Source organism: Rhinatrema bivittatum, chromosome 6, assembly GCF_901001135.1.
Source record: "Rhinatrema bivittatum chromosome 6, aRhiBiv1.1, whole genome shotgun sequence".
Lineage (NCBI taxonomy): Eukaryota > Metazoa > Chordata > Amphibia > Gymnophiona > Rhinatrematidae > Rhinatrema > Rhinatrema bivittatum.
In genome coordinates this window covers 197827917-197841525 of record NC_042620.1, presented here as the reverse complement: position 1 = coordinate 197841525, position 13609 = coordinate 197827917, and the positions used below count along the sequence as shown (strand labels likewise).

General features: G+C 48.3%; 1 protein-coding gene across 6 annotated transcripts in view; it reads right to left on the bottom strand.

The window, feature by feature from the left end:
- Positions 1-13609, bottom strand: part of PIKFYVE (phosphoinositide kinase, FYVE-type zinc finger containing) — a 404626-nt gene that overhangs the window by 48606 nt on the left and 342411 nt on the right. For 5 of the 6 annotated variants that reach the window (XM_029606384.1, XM_029606390.1, XM_029606385.1 and 2 more), the window contains one exon: positions 12690-12854. The exons of the other annotated variant lie outside the window; for it this stretch is intronic. In XM_029606384.1, the coding sequence (XP_029462244.1) occupies positions 12690-12854 (165 nt within the window). The remainder of the gene's footprint in view (positions 1-12689; positions 12855-13609) is intronic. 6 annotated transcript variants of the gene reach the window in all.

The following is a 13609-nucleotide window of genomic DNA, read 5'->3' as shown; positions in this document are numbered from 1 at the left end:
AGGTTTGGATAAGTTCTTGGAGGAGAAGTCCATTAATGGCTATTAATCAATTTTACTTAGGGAATAGCCACTGCTATTAATTGCACCAGTAGCATGGGATCTTCTTAGTATTTGGGTAATTGCCAGGTTCTTGTGGCCTGGTTTTGGCCTCTGTTGGAAACAGGATGCTGGGCTTGATGGACCCTTGGTCTGACCCAGCATGGCAATTTCTTATGTTCTTATGCCTGGGCTAGTCCGGTGCCACCAGGAGTACTAGCCCCCTGTGGCCTTCAATCTTGCGAATTATCCTGCCCAGCAAGGGCCCTGGAGGAAAGGCATAAAGCAATTTGTCTTCCGGCCAGACCTGAACGAGAGCGTCTATCCCAGGGACCACGGATTTCTCCTGCAACTGTAGAAGTGAGTAACCTTCGCATTTTGAGAAGTCGCCAGCAGGTCTAGGAACGGAAGGACCCAGCAATCCGCAATCAGCTGAAACACCTCGACTGACAACATCCATTCTCCTGGGTCCAGACTCTCCCTGTTGAGAAAGTCCGCTCTTACGTTGTCTTTTCCTGCAATGTGAGATGCCAAGATCATCTGCAGATGACCTCCCGCCCATATCATCAGCTGGTCTATTTCCTGCAGCATTTGCTGGCTCTTAATTCCTCCCTGGCAATTGATATAGGCCACCGTTGTCACGTTGTCAGACATCATGTTAACCGCTCGATTCTGCAGCCTGTGGCTGAACTGCAAGCATGCCAGCTGTACTGCCCGGGCCTCCAGGCAATTGATGTTCCAGCGGGACTCTTAAGCATTCCAGCGCTCCTGGGCCATTAACTCCAGACAGCGAGCCACTGGTCTGGCGTGATCTCGTCCCACCTCTGATAAAAGAGAGAGAGATGTCCCCCTATTTCTTGTTCCGGAAGGTGGGTCAGCAATCCTTCATTGGGAAGCTTGAGAAGGTCCACCACCCGAGCCCACTCCTCTATTGGGCTTCCGGGGACGAAAGGACTGAGACCTACCGAAAAGTCAGTTGCTGAAAGGTCATCCCTCTGTAGGGACAAAAAATGCCTGGAACCCTGAAAATGACCCTTCATACCAAAGGGGTGCTGTAACTTTTTCTTATCCTCCAGCAACTGAGGCACCGGAGATTCGCTCCACTTACTGGCCAGTTTCTCCAACTCGCTCCCAAACAAGAGCGAGCCTTTAAAGGGGAGCTTGGTAAGACTGGCTTTGGAAGCTGTGTCAGCTGACCAATTTCACAACCAGAGTTGACGCCTGGCTGCTATCACCGAAGCCACTCCTCTGGCCGAGGTCCAGACCAAATCACAGCCTGCGTCTGCTAAAAAGGTGGCAGCAGGCTCCATAACTGCTCTGGCATTTCCTCCAGATTCATCAACTTCCAAAGAGTTAAGCAGACAAAATTTTGCCACTAGGGCGCAACAGGAAGCAATCTGTAAATTCATCGCCACTGCCTCAAAGGCTTGCTTAAGAATAGCCTCAATCCTTGTATTATGTACATCCTTCAAGGCCGCTCCTCCCTCTACAGGGATAATCATCCGCTTAGACACGGCACATACTAGAGCATCTGCTTAGGGAAACCGCAAACGCTCTCATAGCTAGATCCAGGGGATACAGAGCCTTTCAATGCCCAACCCCCTTTAAAATTTACCTCTGGGGCACCCCATTCCAGATCAATCAATTCCTGGATGGCATCCATCACTGGGAAAAAAAACAAGAGGCTTTACATACGGAAACCAAAATGGTATTCTTCCTCGGCTCTGACATAGCATTTGAACCAGGAACACCCAGCTGTTTCAAGGTCCGGGAAATCAGGGCCAGCAGTTCATATCTATGAAAGAACCGCAACATGGTTCAATATGGTTCCAGGCCTGGAGGAATTTCCCCATCTTTCAGGGAATCAGGATCAACATCATCAGTGCCATCTGGATTCCTGTCGGGAACACCCACAGGGAGCCGAGGCGAGCCCTGGCGCTTGGAAGAGGGAGGAGACACCAGCTGAGGATCTGACCGGACAAAAATGGGGGAAGTTCAGGACTGCGCCTGAAGAAAGGCTTGTAAGCATTGAAAAAATTCCACTAAGCAAAAGCAGCCGGGTGCAGACCAAACCCAGAAGGAACTAGAGCTGGTTCCACAGAACTACCCTCGCCAGCAGAGGAGCCAGTCAAGAGAGAACCAAGAGAGAACCAAGAGCTGGCATCCCTCCAATCAAGGCCGTGACCAACCCATCAGAATGGGAAGAGACAGACTTAGCAAAATCCAAGGAAGACAAATCTCCCCTTAGCGTTTGAGCAGCGCTGACACAGGTTAGAAGTCAGGTTAGGCTGAGAAACCCTAATATGACAGGCAACACAAATAGGAAGATGCCTAGGCTTCTTGCTTACCGGCGCCATCACTGCGGTAAATGTGTGTCGGAATGGCTCGCACTCAAAAATGAAATGCGCCCAAAAAATAAGTGCTGCAAGGCACACACACAACCTGTGTGTCAAGTTAAGTGCAGAAAAAAGTTTGTGTGTGTAAAAACACGCCCAAAAACAGAGGGCGCAACGCCTGCGCAGAGCCAACACACTGCACACATCGACGGCCTATAGAGGGCAGAACACACACAAGAGAATGTGAAAACGGCCGCCACGGCCTACCAGACGGCATGTAAGAAAAAAGCCTAAGTGCAGGGCCCTGTCCACTGGGGGTCGCTCAACCTGGCAGGCTGCCCAGTTCCAAAAATCCCAATGGAAGCAGGAACCAACGTCAGCACAGTGCAGAGATCGGAGACTGGAGGAAATCCTGAAACCCCTCTAACTGTCTCTGATTCAGGTAAAACTTTTTTTTTTTTTAAAACCTTATCTGAGCTCAGCACTTACCAGCTGAGTACAGACAGTCTCCAGCTGCGGGGGGGAGAGGGCATCTGCTGTCACCGCCGCGCTCGGCCTCCTGCACCCACTGCCTTTCAGCTGAACTAGCAGCTAAGCCCATGCTGGGAAACCCAGCTACTGGACCAAGGCACATCTCTGAGGGGCCACCGAAATCGCCTCAGGAATTCTCAACTGGGGGAGGGACCTTTAGGTTTCACCGCAGGAGGGACCTTTAGGTTTCACCGCAGGAAGTGGGGATTTCTTTTCCTGAATTTAGAATTTCAAATTTCTCCTTTCAAAAAGCTTAAAGCAATCCCCACATGAAGATGCACGTCCACTATCTGCTGAAGACAGAGAATACTGGAAGGCTGGGGTTACTGCAGGGTTATATATACTGTGCGTCAGCTTGCTCCATCTCCATCTGCTAGCAGGGGAGCATAAACCTGAGTCCATCTGTCTACATGCTAGGAAATAGCTGGATACACTCATATGGCTAACTTTCTTAGCCAGATAATGTTGCAATATCTACATCTATGTGTACTTTTATAAAATAAGCATACAAACCCTGTAGATCCCTGCATTAAATGTGTGTGTACTGACACATACATGCATACTTTTGAGGTGGAGATACGCTGTATTTTATAAAATATACGACTGCTACGACACAGTTTATAAAATATAGGCTTAACTTTGGAGACACACCCATTTAGGAGTATAGGTGCTGACCTATGCACACTACTGAAAATTACCCTCCTAATGTGCTGAAACTGATTTGTGCACAAAGATTTCTACACGCAAATCTTCCCCCATGCGTCTCCCTGAGAATGAAACACTGCAATCCATCTCCAGTCACCACTCTCCAAAATTTAGCCGTGGCTGCTACAGTTACTTCTTTCCCCCAAGGACCTTCTCTTCAATAGTTTGGAAATGCCTCTGTGGTGCTGGGATTTCCTTCTACCCCCGCCCTTTCTTCTGTTATACCTGTCAAAACTTAGCCTGCAGCAGTTTCCTCCCCCCAAAATGGCAGGTACGATTGGGATCCCCCATCCTTTTTTGAGGAATGCATTTGCATACTATTAGCTTATTATATTGGGAGTTAAATTATTTTTATCATGTGCATTAAGAAACCTTGCATCAACTTTCAGAAAGGAAAATTAGGTCTTACCTGTTAATTTTCGTTCCTGTAGTACCAAGGATCAGTCCAGACTGCTGGGTTATGCCTCCCTTCCAGCAGATGGAGTCAGAGAAAAGCTGAAAGGCACCCCCCATATAACCTGGTGTGCTACCTGTGATCCCTCAGTATAATCAATATCAAAGCAGAATGAATGTAACATATGGTAAACAACCAATGACTAGATCAAGTCAAACAGTAACCTCTGAAAAAGCTATAAACGTGTGACAAAAAGAACTATGTCGCATCGGTGTATAGGTTCTGAAAAAATCTGCAAAGAGAAAATACAAGTAGCTGAGGGGATCTCTCCTGCCTATGGATGGGTATCTGGACTGATCCTTGGTACTACAGGAACGAAAATTAACAGGTAAGAACTAATTTTCCTTTCCCTGTACATACCAGGATCAGTCCAGACTGCTGGGATGTACCCAAGCTGCCTTAAAGGGGGTGGGACCTGGAGAGTCCCGCTCGAAGCACACTGCTGCCAAAAGAATCCATCTTCTGATCCCGAACATCCAAGCAGTAATGCTTGGCAAATGTGTGCAAAGATTTCCAAGCAGCCACCCGGAAAATCTCTTGGAGCGAGACACATTCACTTTCCGCCCAGGACGCCGCTTGCGACCTAAGAGAATGTGCCTTAAGTCCATCCGGTACTGGACGCCCGTGACATATGTAAGTTGAAGCAATAGCGTCTTTCAACCAGCGGGCAATAGTAGCCTTAGAAGCCTTAGTCCCTTTCTTAAGACCACTCCACAAGACAAAAAGATGGTCAGACAATCGGAAAGGATTAGTTACTTCCAAGTACCTCCAAGAGGACTCTGCGAACATCCAACCTCTTGAGATCCTGAGCCTGATGAGCATTCCTATCCTCATCTGAGAATGCCGGCAACTCAATCGACTGGTTGACATGGAAGGCAGATACCACCTTAGGCAAGAAGGAAGGTACGGTCCGAAGAGAAACCCCCGAGTCAGAGATATGCAGAAAAGGCTCCCTACAGGACAATGCTTGAAGTTCCGAGATCCTTCTAGTCGAACAGATAGCCACAAGAAACACCATCTTAAGTGTTAAATCCTTTAGCGTAGCTCGCTTCAAAGGTTCAAAAGGAGGACTACACAGGCCACGAAGAACCAAATTTAAACTCCAAGACGGACAGATTGAGTGCACTGGCGGCTTTAAGTGTTTGACACCCTTCAAGAATCTGGCCACGTCTGGGTGAAGAGCGATGGAAGTACCATCAACCTTACCTCAAAAACAGCCCAAGGCTGCTACCTGCACTCGTAGCAAGCTGTACGCCAAACCTTTCTTTAAGCCATCCTGCAAGAAGGCAAGAATGTGACCAATGGTGGCCTGCCGCGGGGATACACTCAACCCACGGCACCATGAATCAAACACCTTCCATACCCGAACGTAGGTAACAGAAGTAGAGGTTTCACGAGCGTGGAGAAGAGTAGTAATAACTGCCTCCGAGTAGCCCTTCTTTCTCAATTGCCTCCTCTCATAAGCCAAGCCGCTAGACAAAAGCAATCGGCCTGATTGAAAAATACTGGGCCCTGCCGGAGGAGGTTAGGCAGATGACAGAGGCGCAAGGGGCCGTCCACTGCCAGATTGACCAGTTCCGCAAACTACAGCCTTTGCGGCCACTCTGGAGCCACCAGAACAACCTGCCTCTGGTGGGATTCTATACAGCGTAAAACCTTTCCCACCAACGGGCATGGAGGAAACACGTAAAGGAGAACATTTGGAGGCCAAGGAAGAACCAGTGTGTCCACCCCTTCCGAGCCGTGCTCCCTTCTGCGACTGAAGAAACGAGATGCTTTCGCGTTCAAACTAGTTGTCATCAAGTCTAACCGGGGAGTCCCCCACTGGCTGGTGATGAGCCGCAGCGCCTCCTTTAGTTCCCATTCTCCGGGATCTAGCCTCTGCCGGCTGAGGAAGTCCACCTGAACGTTGTCGACCCCGGCTATGTGGGATGCCGCTATGCGAGACAGATGGCGTTCCACCCAGACAATTAACATGTCCACTTCAGAGGCTACTAGCCGACTTTTTGTACCCCCTTGTCGGTTTATGTAAGCCACAGTGGTTGCATTGTCGGATAGGACCCATACCGCCCAGTGGTGAACCAGTGGAAGAAATTGGCACAGCGCCAAGCGTACTGCCCTGGTTTCCAAGCGATTGATGGACCACTTGGTCTGCGCCAGCGTCCAAAAGCCCTGCGCCGACCGCGACTGACAGACTAACCCCCAACCTGTCAGGCTGGCATCCGTCGTCACAATTATCCATTGACGAGGCTCCAGATCCACGCCTCGAAGCAAGTGGTCCGGTATCAACCACCAATCTAGACTGGACCTGGCCAGTTCGAGGAGTGGTAACTGCAGTTGGAACTCTGCTGACTTGGGATCCCAACAAGAAAGTAGTGCCCTCTGCAAAGGCCTCATATGAGCAAAAGCCCAAGGAACCAACTCCAGGGTAGATGCCATAAAACCAAGATCCTGCAAATAGTCCCTCACCACGGGTAAGGGAAGAGCTAACAGGCGCCGAACCTGAGACATTAGCCACTCCATCCTCACCAGAGGCAGGGAAACCTTGCCCATACCAGTGTCGAAATGTGCTCCCAGAAATTCCAACACCTGGGACGGAACCAGCTGGCTCTTGGCATAATTGACAACCCAGCCTAGGGAATGCAGACGACCCCAAACTGATTGTACTGCATTCTCGCAGAGCTCTTCCGACTTTGCTCGGACGAGGTCAGTCGTCCAAGTAGGGATGTACCAACACCCCTTCTCGCCGAAGGCTCGCTGCTACCACCACCATCACCTTGGTGAAAACCTTCGGAGCCGTCGCCAGCCCAAAGGGTAGGGCACGAAACTGGTAATGTTGCACCATGATCATGAACCGTAGGAATCTCTGATGATATTCCTGGATCCTTATGTGGAGGTAAGCCTTTGTCAGATCCAAAGAAGCCAAAGACTCACCTTTGTGGACAGCCGCAATGACGGATTTCAATGTCTCCATGCGAAACTGAGGGATTCGCAACGCCCTGTTGAACTGCTTTCAAATCCAATATTGGCTGGAACAAGCCCTCCTTCTTGGGAACAACGAAGTAAATGGAGTAGCGACCGGTCCGACGCTCGGCTGCGGGAATCGGAACAATGGCTCCCAGAGCCAGCATTCAAGACAGCGTTTGAAGAACCACTTTCTGCTTCATCTGAGATCCGCTGGGAGATAATAGAAACAGATCGCGAAGGGGTCGTGCAAAATCCAAAGCATAACCGTGATTTATAATGTCTAGAACCCACAGTTCTGAGGTTATCTTGGCCTATTCCTCTCGAAAACGGAAGAGTTGCCCCCCCGATCTCCGGAACTGAGGGATGGGCCGGCGCCTCTTCATTGGGGAGCTTTGTTTGTGGCGAAGGCATGAGAGGCTCCAGAGCACTGAGGCCGCCTGTCATGAAAGGAATGCGCACATGCTTGAGACCTTGTGGATGTCTGCTGAGAGACGTAGGAGGAAGAACCCCTGCCGGAGCGGAAACGGCACTGTCCTCGAAAACGGCCCCTAAATGTGACGGGTGAGCGAAATGATCTGGGCTTGTCTTCCGGCAGCTTGTAAACCTTGTTGTCTCCCAATGCTCGAACAAGCTGCTTTAGCTCGTCTCCGAATAAAAGCTTGCCCCGGAAAGGAAAGGAACCCAGCTGTGACTTAGAGGAGACATCCGCCGACCAGTTACGGAGCCATAGCAGTCGCCTTGCAGAAACTGCCGAAGACAGAGTGGGCAGAGGTGCGGAGATGATCATACAAAGCATCTGCCGTATAGGCCACCGCAGATTCCATGCAGTTCGCCTGCTCAGCTTCCTCCGGAGTAAGGTCCTGTGCCGTAAGCATCTGTTGAACCCAACTGAAAGTAGCCCTCTGCATCAGGCTACTGCAGACAGCGGCCCGTACTCCCAACCCTGACACTTCAAAAATCCGCTTAAGCAAAACTTCCAGCTTCCTATCCTGGAGGTCCTTGAGCACTGTGCCTCCTGTCACAGGAATGGTAGTATGCTTGGCAATAGCCATGACTGCCGAGTCCACTTTAGGGATATTAAGAAGATCCAGAGACTCATTAGGGAGTGGATAAAGCTTTTCCATGGCTCTGCTGACCCGCAAGGTGACTTTAGGGGTATCCCATTCCCGGGACACAAGCTGGAAAAGCTTTGAATGAAAAGGAAAAGTTTGAGGTGGAGCGTGAAGCCCCGACAACACCGAGTCTCCCGGTGAAGAGTCTGGTATCGCCTGTGGTACTGGGATCTCTAGCTCCTGAAGCAGATGGGAAATCAACGGGTCCAGTTCCTCCTTGCGGAACAAACTGAGTACCTGTGGATCATCACTGCCCACATCATCGCTCACATCAGGAGTGGAGGGGTCCTGAGTTATCGGATCCGCAGGTGGGACAGGAATGGATAGCCCATCCCCTGGGACAGCATGGGGTACCCTCTGTCCAGGTCTCTCCTGGTCTGCTAAGGCCTTAAAAAACTTAGCCTGGGCAGACTAGCTTTCCCAGTCCGCTTCAGCTTCTACATAAGCCTTATGCAGAAGTAAAACAAACAGAGGAAAACGGGTGTTGCCTCTTTAAAGGCCCCCCCGACGGCAAAGGTGGGGGAGGGGCCGAGTCTGGCTGAGAATCGCATGGTCTTTGAGAGCTTAATTCCGGCGGGGAAAGAGGAGGGAGCTCCTCTCCCTCCCCCACTGAATCCGCATAGGGGTCCGAGGGAGGCAAGATGGCCGCCCCTCTCGTGCAGATCGGGAGCGTGCTGGGCCTCTGCCTCTGAGTAGGCTGCTCTCTCCGATGTCCCCTCGGGTGCGGCAGGGCTGATCCCCGGCCAGAAATCGACCGCTGCGAAGGCCCCTTGCCCCCGGGAATACACCGGGAGCAGAGGTACCCCGGCTCTCCACACGCAGCACAAACAGTCCCCCGTGGCATGCCGAAAGCGCGTGAAATCAGCTGGGTGACACGCCACCCCCTCCGGAGGCCCAGGAGATTGAGGCAGGCTAGGGCCGTAAAAGGTGTGTTTTAAAATTACAGAAAAAAGCCTTTAGAAATGAATGCACTCTTCATAGAAAATATATACTCTTTTTTTTTTTTTTTACTAACTTTAATCAGCCCTCCCAACACAGGGGAACAACCTCCCTGAGTCACCAGAACAATTGTCCATCAGAGGAATTTAACTTCTCTGGGAAAGCGCTGCCTCAGAGGAATGTTACTTCTCTTAATCAGCAAGATGGGGGGGGGGGGAGAGTGACTGGCCGCCGGTAAATCCTCCCCCACATAGCTCACCGGGTCAGTGAAAAATTTCTACGGGAAATGGCTGTAGGGCAATGCCCTGGCCTTGCCTGTCTGTGTCCTTTCAATAATCTTTTTTTTTTTGTTTGTTTTATCCTTAGGAATTGATCTAGTCAAAGGATTCTCCCTTTAGTTTAAATCAAACCTGTGAGAAGAACCCTCCCAAATTTAGAGAAGATCAGGACCGCAGGTTATGTTCTCTCAATCTGCTGGAGTTAGAGAAATACAGAGGGATCGCAGATGGCACACCAGGTTATATGGGGGGGTGCCTTTCAGCTTTTCTCTGACTCCATCTGCTGGAAGGGAATGGAACAACTCCCCTATGAGGAAAGACTAAAGAGGTTAGGACTTTTCAGCTTGGAGAAGAGACGACTGAGGGGGGATATGATAGAGATGTTTAAAATCATGAGAGGTCTAGAACGGTTAGATGTGAATCGGTTATTTACTCTTTCGGATAGTAGAAAGACTAGGGGGCACTCCATGAAGTTAGCATGGGGCACATTTAAAACTAATCTGAGAAAGTTCTTTTTTACTCAACGCACAATTAAACTCTGGAATTTGTTACCAGAGAATGTGGTTAGTGCAGTTAGTATAGCTGTGTTTAAAAAAGGATTGGATAAGTTCTTGGAGGAGAAGTCCATTACCTGCTATTAAGTTCACTTAGAGAATAGCCACTGCCATTAGTAATGGTTACATGGAATAGACTTAGTTTTTGGGTACTTGCCAGGTTCTTATGGCCTGGATTGGCCACTGTTGGAAACAGGATGCTGGGCTTGATGGACCCTTGGTCTGACCCAGTATGGCATTTTCTTATGTTCTTATAACCCAGTAGTCTGGACTGATCCTGGTACGTACAGGGAACACAGTTTATTACACTAGCTAGTAACTTAGGAGCCTCAAAGTAGGTAGCTACTGGGTCGGATTTAAGATAGTAAAACATACGTTAGATGCCTAGTGACAATTTTCAGCATAAGCATCTAAATGTAGGAAAATTAACTGCAGGCCTATATTTAGGTTCCTAATATTTCCAGGCTAACTTTCAGCTGAAAATTCTCTTGAATTTTGGCACCTAAGTGAAGTGCTGAGTTTTTTTGAAAGTTGACCCCAGCCCATGGTGTTCAGCCCATAGCTCTTTACAACTATAAATCAGAACTGCAGCAACCAATCAACTCCTTCCAAAACCACCTCCTAGCAGGTAGAGTACAACCTCAACATGATAGAATCCTATAAGTATGGAAAAACCTACATATATTTAAGTTTCTGGATGCAATTAGAGCACTGAAAAATGTTCTCCTCTACAAATCCAGGAAAATGTACAACACCACAACCTAGAAGTGCTGCAGTGATCTTCTGTGGCTAAGATGGCAGAATGCAGTTCCTTCACAGCTACTTCTTTGCTTACCCACTAGGTGTCAAATGTTCAAACAATTCACTTGGTAGCTCTGGCAAAAATCAAACAGCCCTAGGAGCAGGAGTCAGAGCCAGGAAAGGAATCCAGTTTTCCTGCATGGCACTGCTGAGAGACAACCATTGAGCTATGGCATAGCAGGGAAGACTTGTTGCTAAGGCACCAGCTGGGAGCACGCTGGGGTTTAAATACCCAGCCGCACTGTCATCAGGGAGCACCGCTGCCGCTGTTCCCGCCAAGTGGCCTTCTTAGTGCAGTCAGTGGTGCGCCTACGGGAAGAGCCTGCAGCAGTGCTGGACATCGGCAGGACTGATTTGCAGGGTCCCAGGGTGAGTAAGGCCAGTCACGAGGCCATCCCATGACGAGCCCAGTCTTACAAAAAGAAAACGGAGGATATCATAATGCCTGTGCATTATCCATGATGCAACCACATCTAGAGTACTGTGAGCAGTTCTGATTTCTCCATCTCAAAAAAAGATAGAGCAGAACTAGAAAAGGTACAGAGAAGGGCGACCAAGATAAAGAGAATGGAATGGTTCCCCTAAGAGGAAAGGCTAAACAGGTTAGGGTTCTTCAGCCTGGAGATTTATTTATTTATTTAAGGGTTTATATACCGGAGGTTCCTGTATAATATACATATCACCCCGGTTTACAATGAACAGTAACTATCGCTTCAAGTTAGCGGTTTACAATGAACATGGTTAATCCAGATAACAGGAAAATATATATAATAATGTTAACAATTAAGAAGTAATAATAAATAGATAAAATAACAATTAATAAATAAATAGAAAAATAAATAGATAACTAACAGTAAACATCCATGAAAAATAACAGTAAATAAGATAACAAGTTATGTGAAATATGCTGGGGTAAATGGATGATAAGTGACTGACTTTCTACCTGCTCTTAGCTCTGCGGGAATGCTTGTTTAAATAACCAAGTCTTAAGTTTCTTTTTAAATGTGGAGTGGCATGGTTCAAGGCGAAGGTCTGTAGGAAGTGAGTTCCAGAGTGACGGGCCCGCTGTGGATAGGGCGCGTTTTCTCAGCGCGGATTTAGCTGGTTGGGTGATTAGTCTGTTCTGATAAGCGCTTCTGGTCGGTTTCATGGATGTGTGTAGTTGAATTTGGAATGTTAGCTTGAGAGGCACGATGTTGTACAAGGCTTTATGTATCATCATTAAGGATTTGAATTGGATCCTGAATTTAATAGGGAGCCAGTGGAGATGAAGAAGGATTGGGGTAATATGATCTCTTTTTTTGGCATTTGAGAGGATTCTTGCTGAGGCATTAAGGACAATCTGAAGTGGTTTTGTGGTGCATGCTGGTAGGCCCAGATGCACCACAAAACCACTTCAGATGGTCCTTAATGCCTCAGCAAGAATCCTCTCAAATGCCAAAAAAAGAGATCATATTACCCCAATATGATACGATATTGGTCTATAAAATCATGAATGGGGAGGATATTGGTCTATAAAATCATGAATGGGGAGGAACAGGTAAAATGGCAAATTGTTATTTACCTTTTCCAATAGTACTAGGACCAGGATCACTCTATGAAGCTAATATATAGCACATTTAAAATAAATCAAAGTAGTATTTTTTTCACACTGTGCACAATTAAACTGTGGAATTTGTTGCCAGAGGATATGGAGAAAGCAGTGAGCAAAGCTGAGTTTAAAAAGGATACGTTCTGGAGAAAAAGTCCATAAACAACTATTAGCCACATAGCTTTGGGAAAGCCACTGCTTGTTCCTGGCGATGAGCAAGAAGGATTGGATCTATTCTTTGGGATCCTATGGGTACCTGTGACCTGGATTGGTGACTGTTGGAGACCTTTGTTCTGACCCAGTGTGGCATTTCTTATGTGCTAATATTCTTAAACATGAGATACAAGTGACACCGGAAGAGGGGTAAAGTTGTTGTGTGAGATACCTTGGAGCTCAGTGTTTTGGTTTTCTGCCCCATCCTTGCCCATCTGCCCAACCTGATAATAGGCACTATCTGCACCACGCAGGGTTTCTTTCTTCTGGGCAGATAGGTCGGGGCTCTTTCCCCCTGTGCCACGGAAGAAGGACAAGACGCCAGAAGTCTTTCTTGCTAAAACCACAAAGAAACATGCATAAAAGAACTGAGTGAAAATTTCAGCCATTGCACATTTACTAACTATATAAACAGCAATACAAGCTTTTGACAAAGGATTTTTACAACTTTTTACATAATTTTTTAAAATTTTATTAGATTTATAAATCCAGAGCCATAGCTAGCCTAAGGCAGATATGGCCTCGGTCATAGCAGCCATCTCTTTCACAATGTGGTAGATGACCCGCCTCCCCGCCACTGGCTCAGCTGCCAGAGGGGAGAAGAGCTGCTCATGATGTCCTACCTACTCTCAGGGCTGTTCTTGGGTCAAAAAGATCACTATCGCTACTACTGCCTTTCCCCTCTGTCCATAGTCAGAAGCAGAGCGGTTTGCGGATCTGCAAGAGTAGCAGCAGCCTCCCACCCCGGAAGTTAGGAGCATAGGCCGCGGAGCAGCATCTGCCTCCTTTTCTTCCCACCCCCTTCCTGGCATTTAGGAACAGCTTGGGCCGCAAACTGAAAAAAAAAAAAGCCATCGGCCTCTCACCCCACCTTGCCAGTCAGAAGTACAGCCCACGGATCTGCAAGGGCAGCAACAGCCTCCCTCCCCCCGGAAATTAGAAGTGCAGCCCACGAAGCACCGTCAGCCTCTTTCACTCCCCACCCCCCATCCCGGCATTTAGGAACAACATGGGCCACAGACCAAAAAAAAGAAACATTGGCCTCCCACCTTGCCCCTGCAGTCAGAAGAAGCTCGGCCTGCAGAGAGAAAG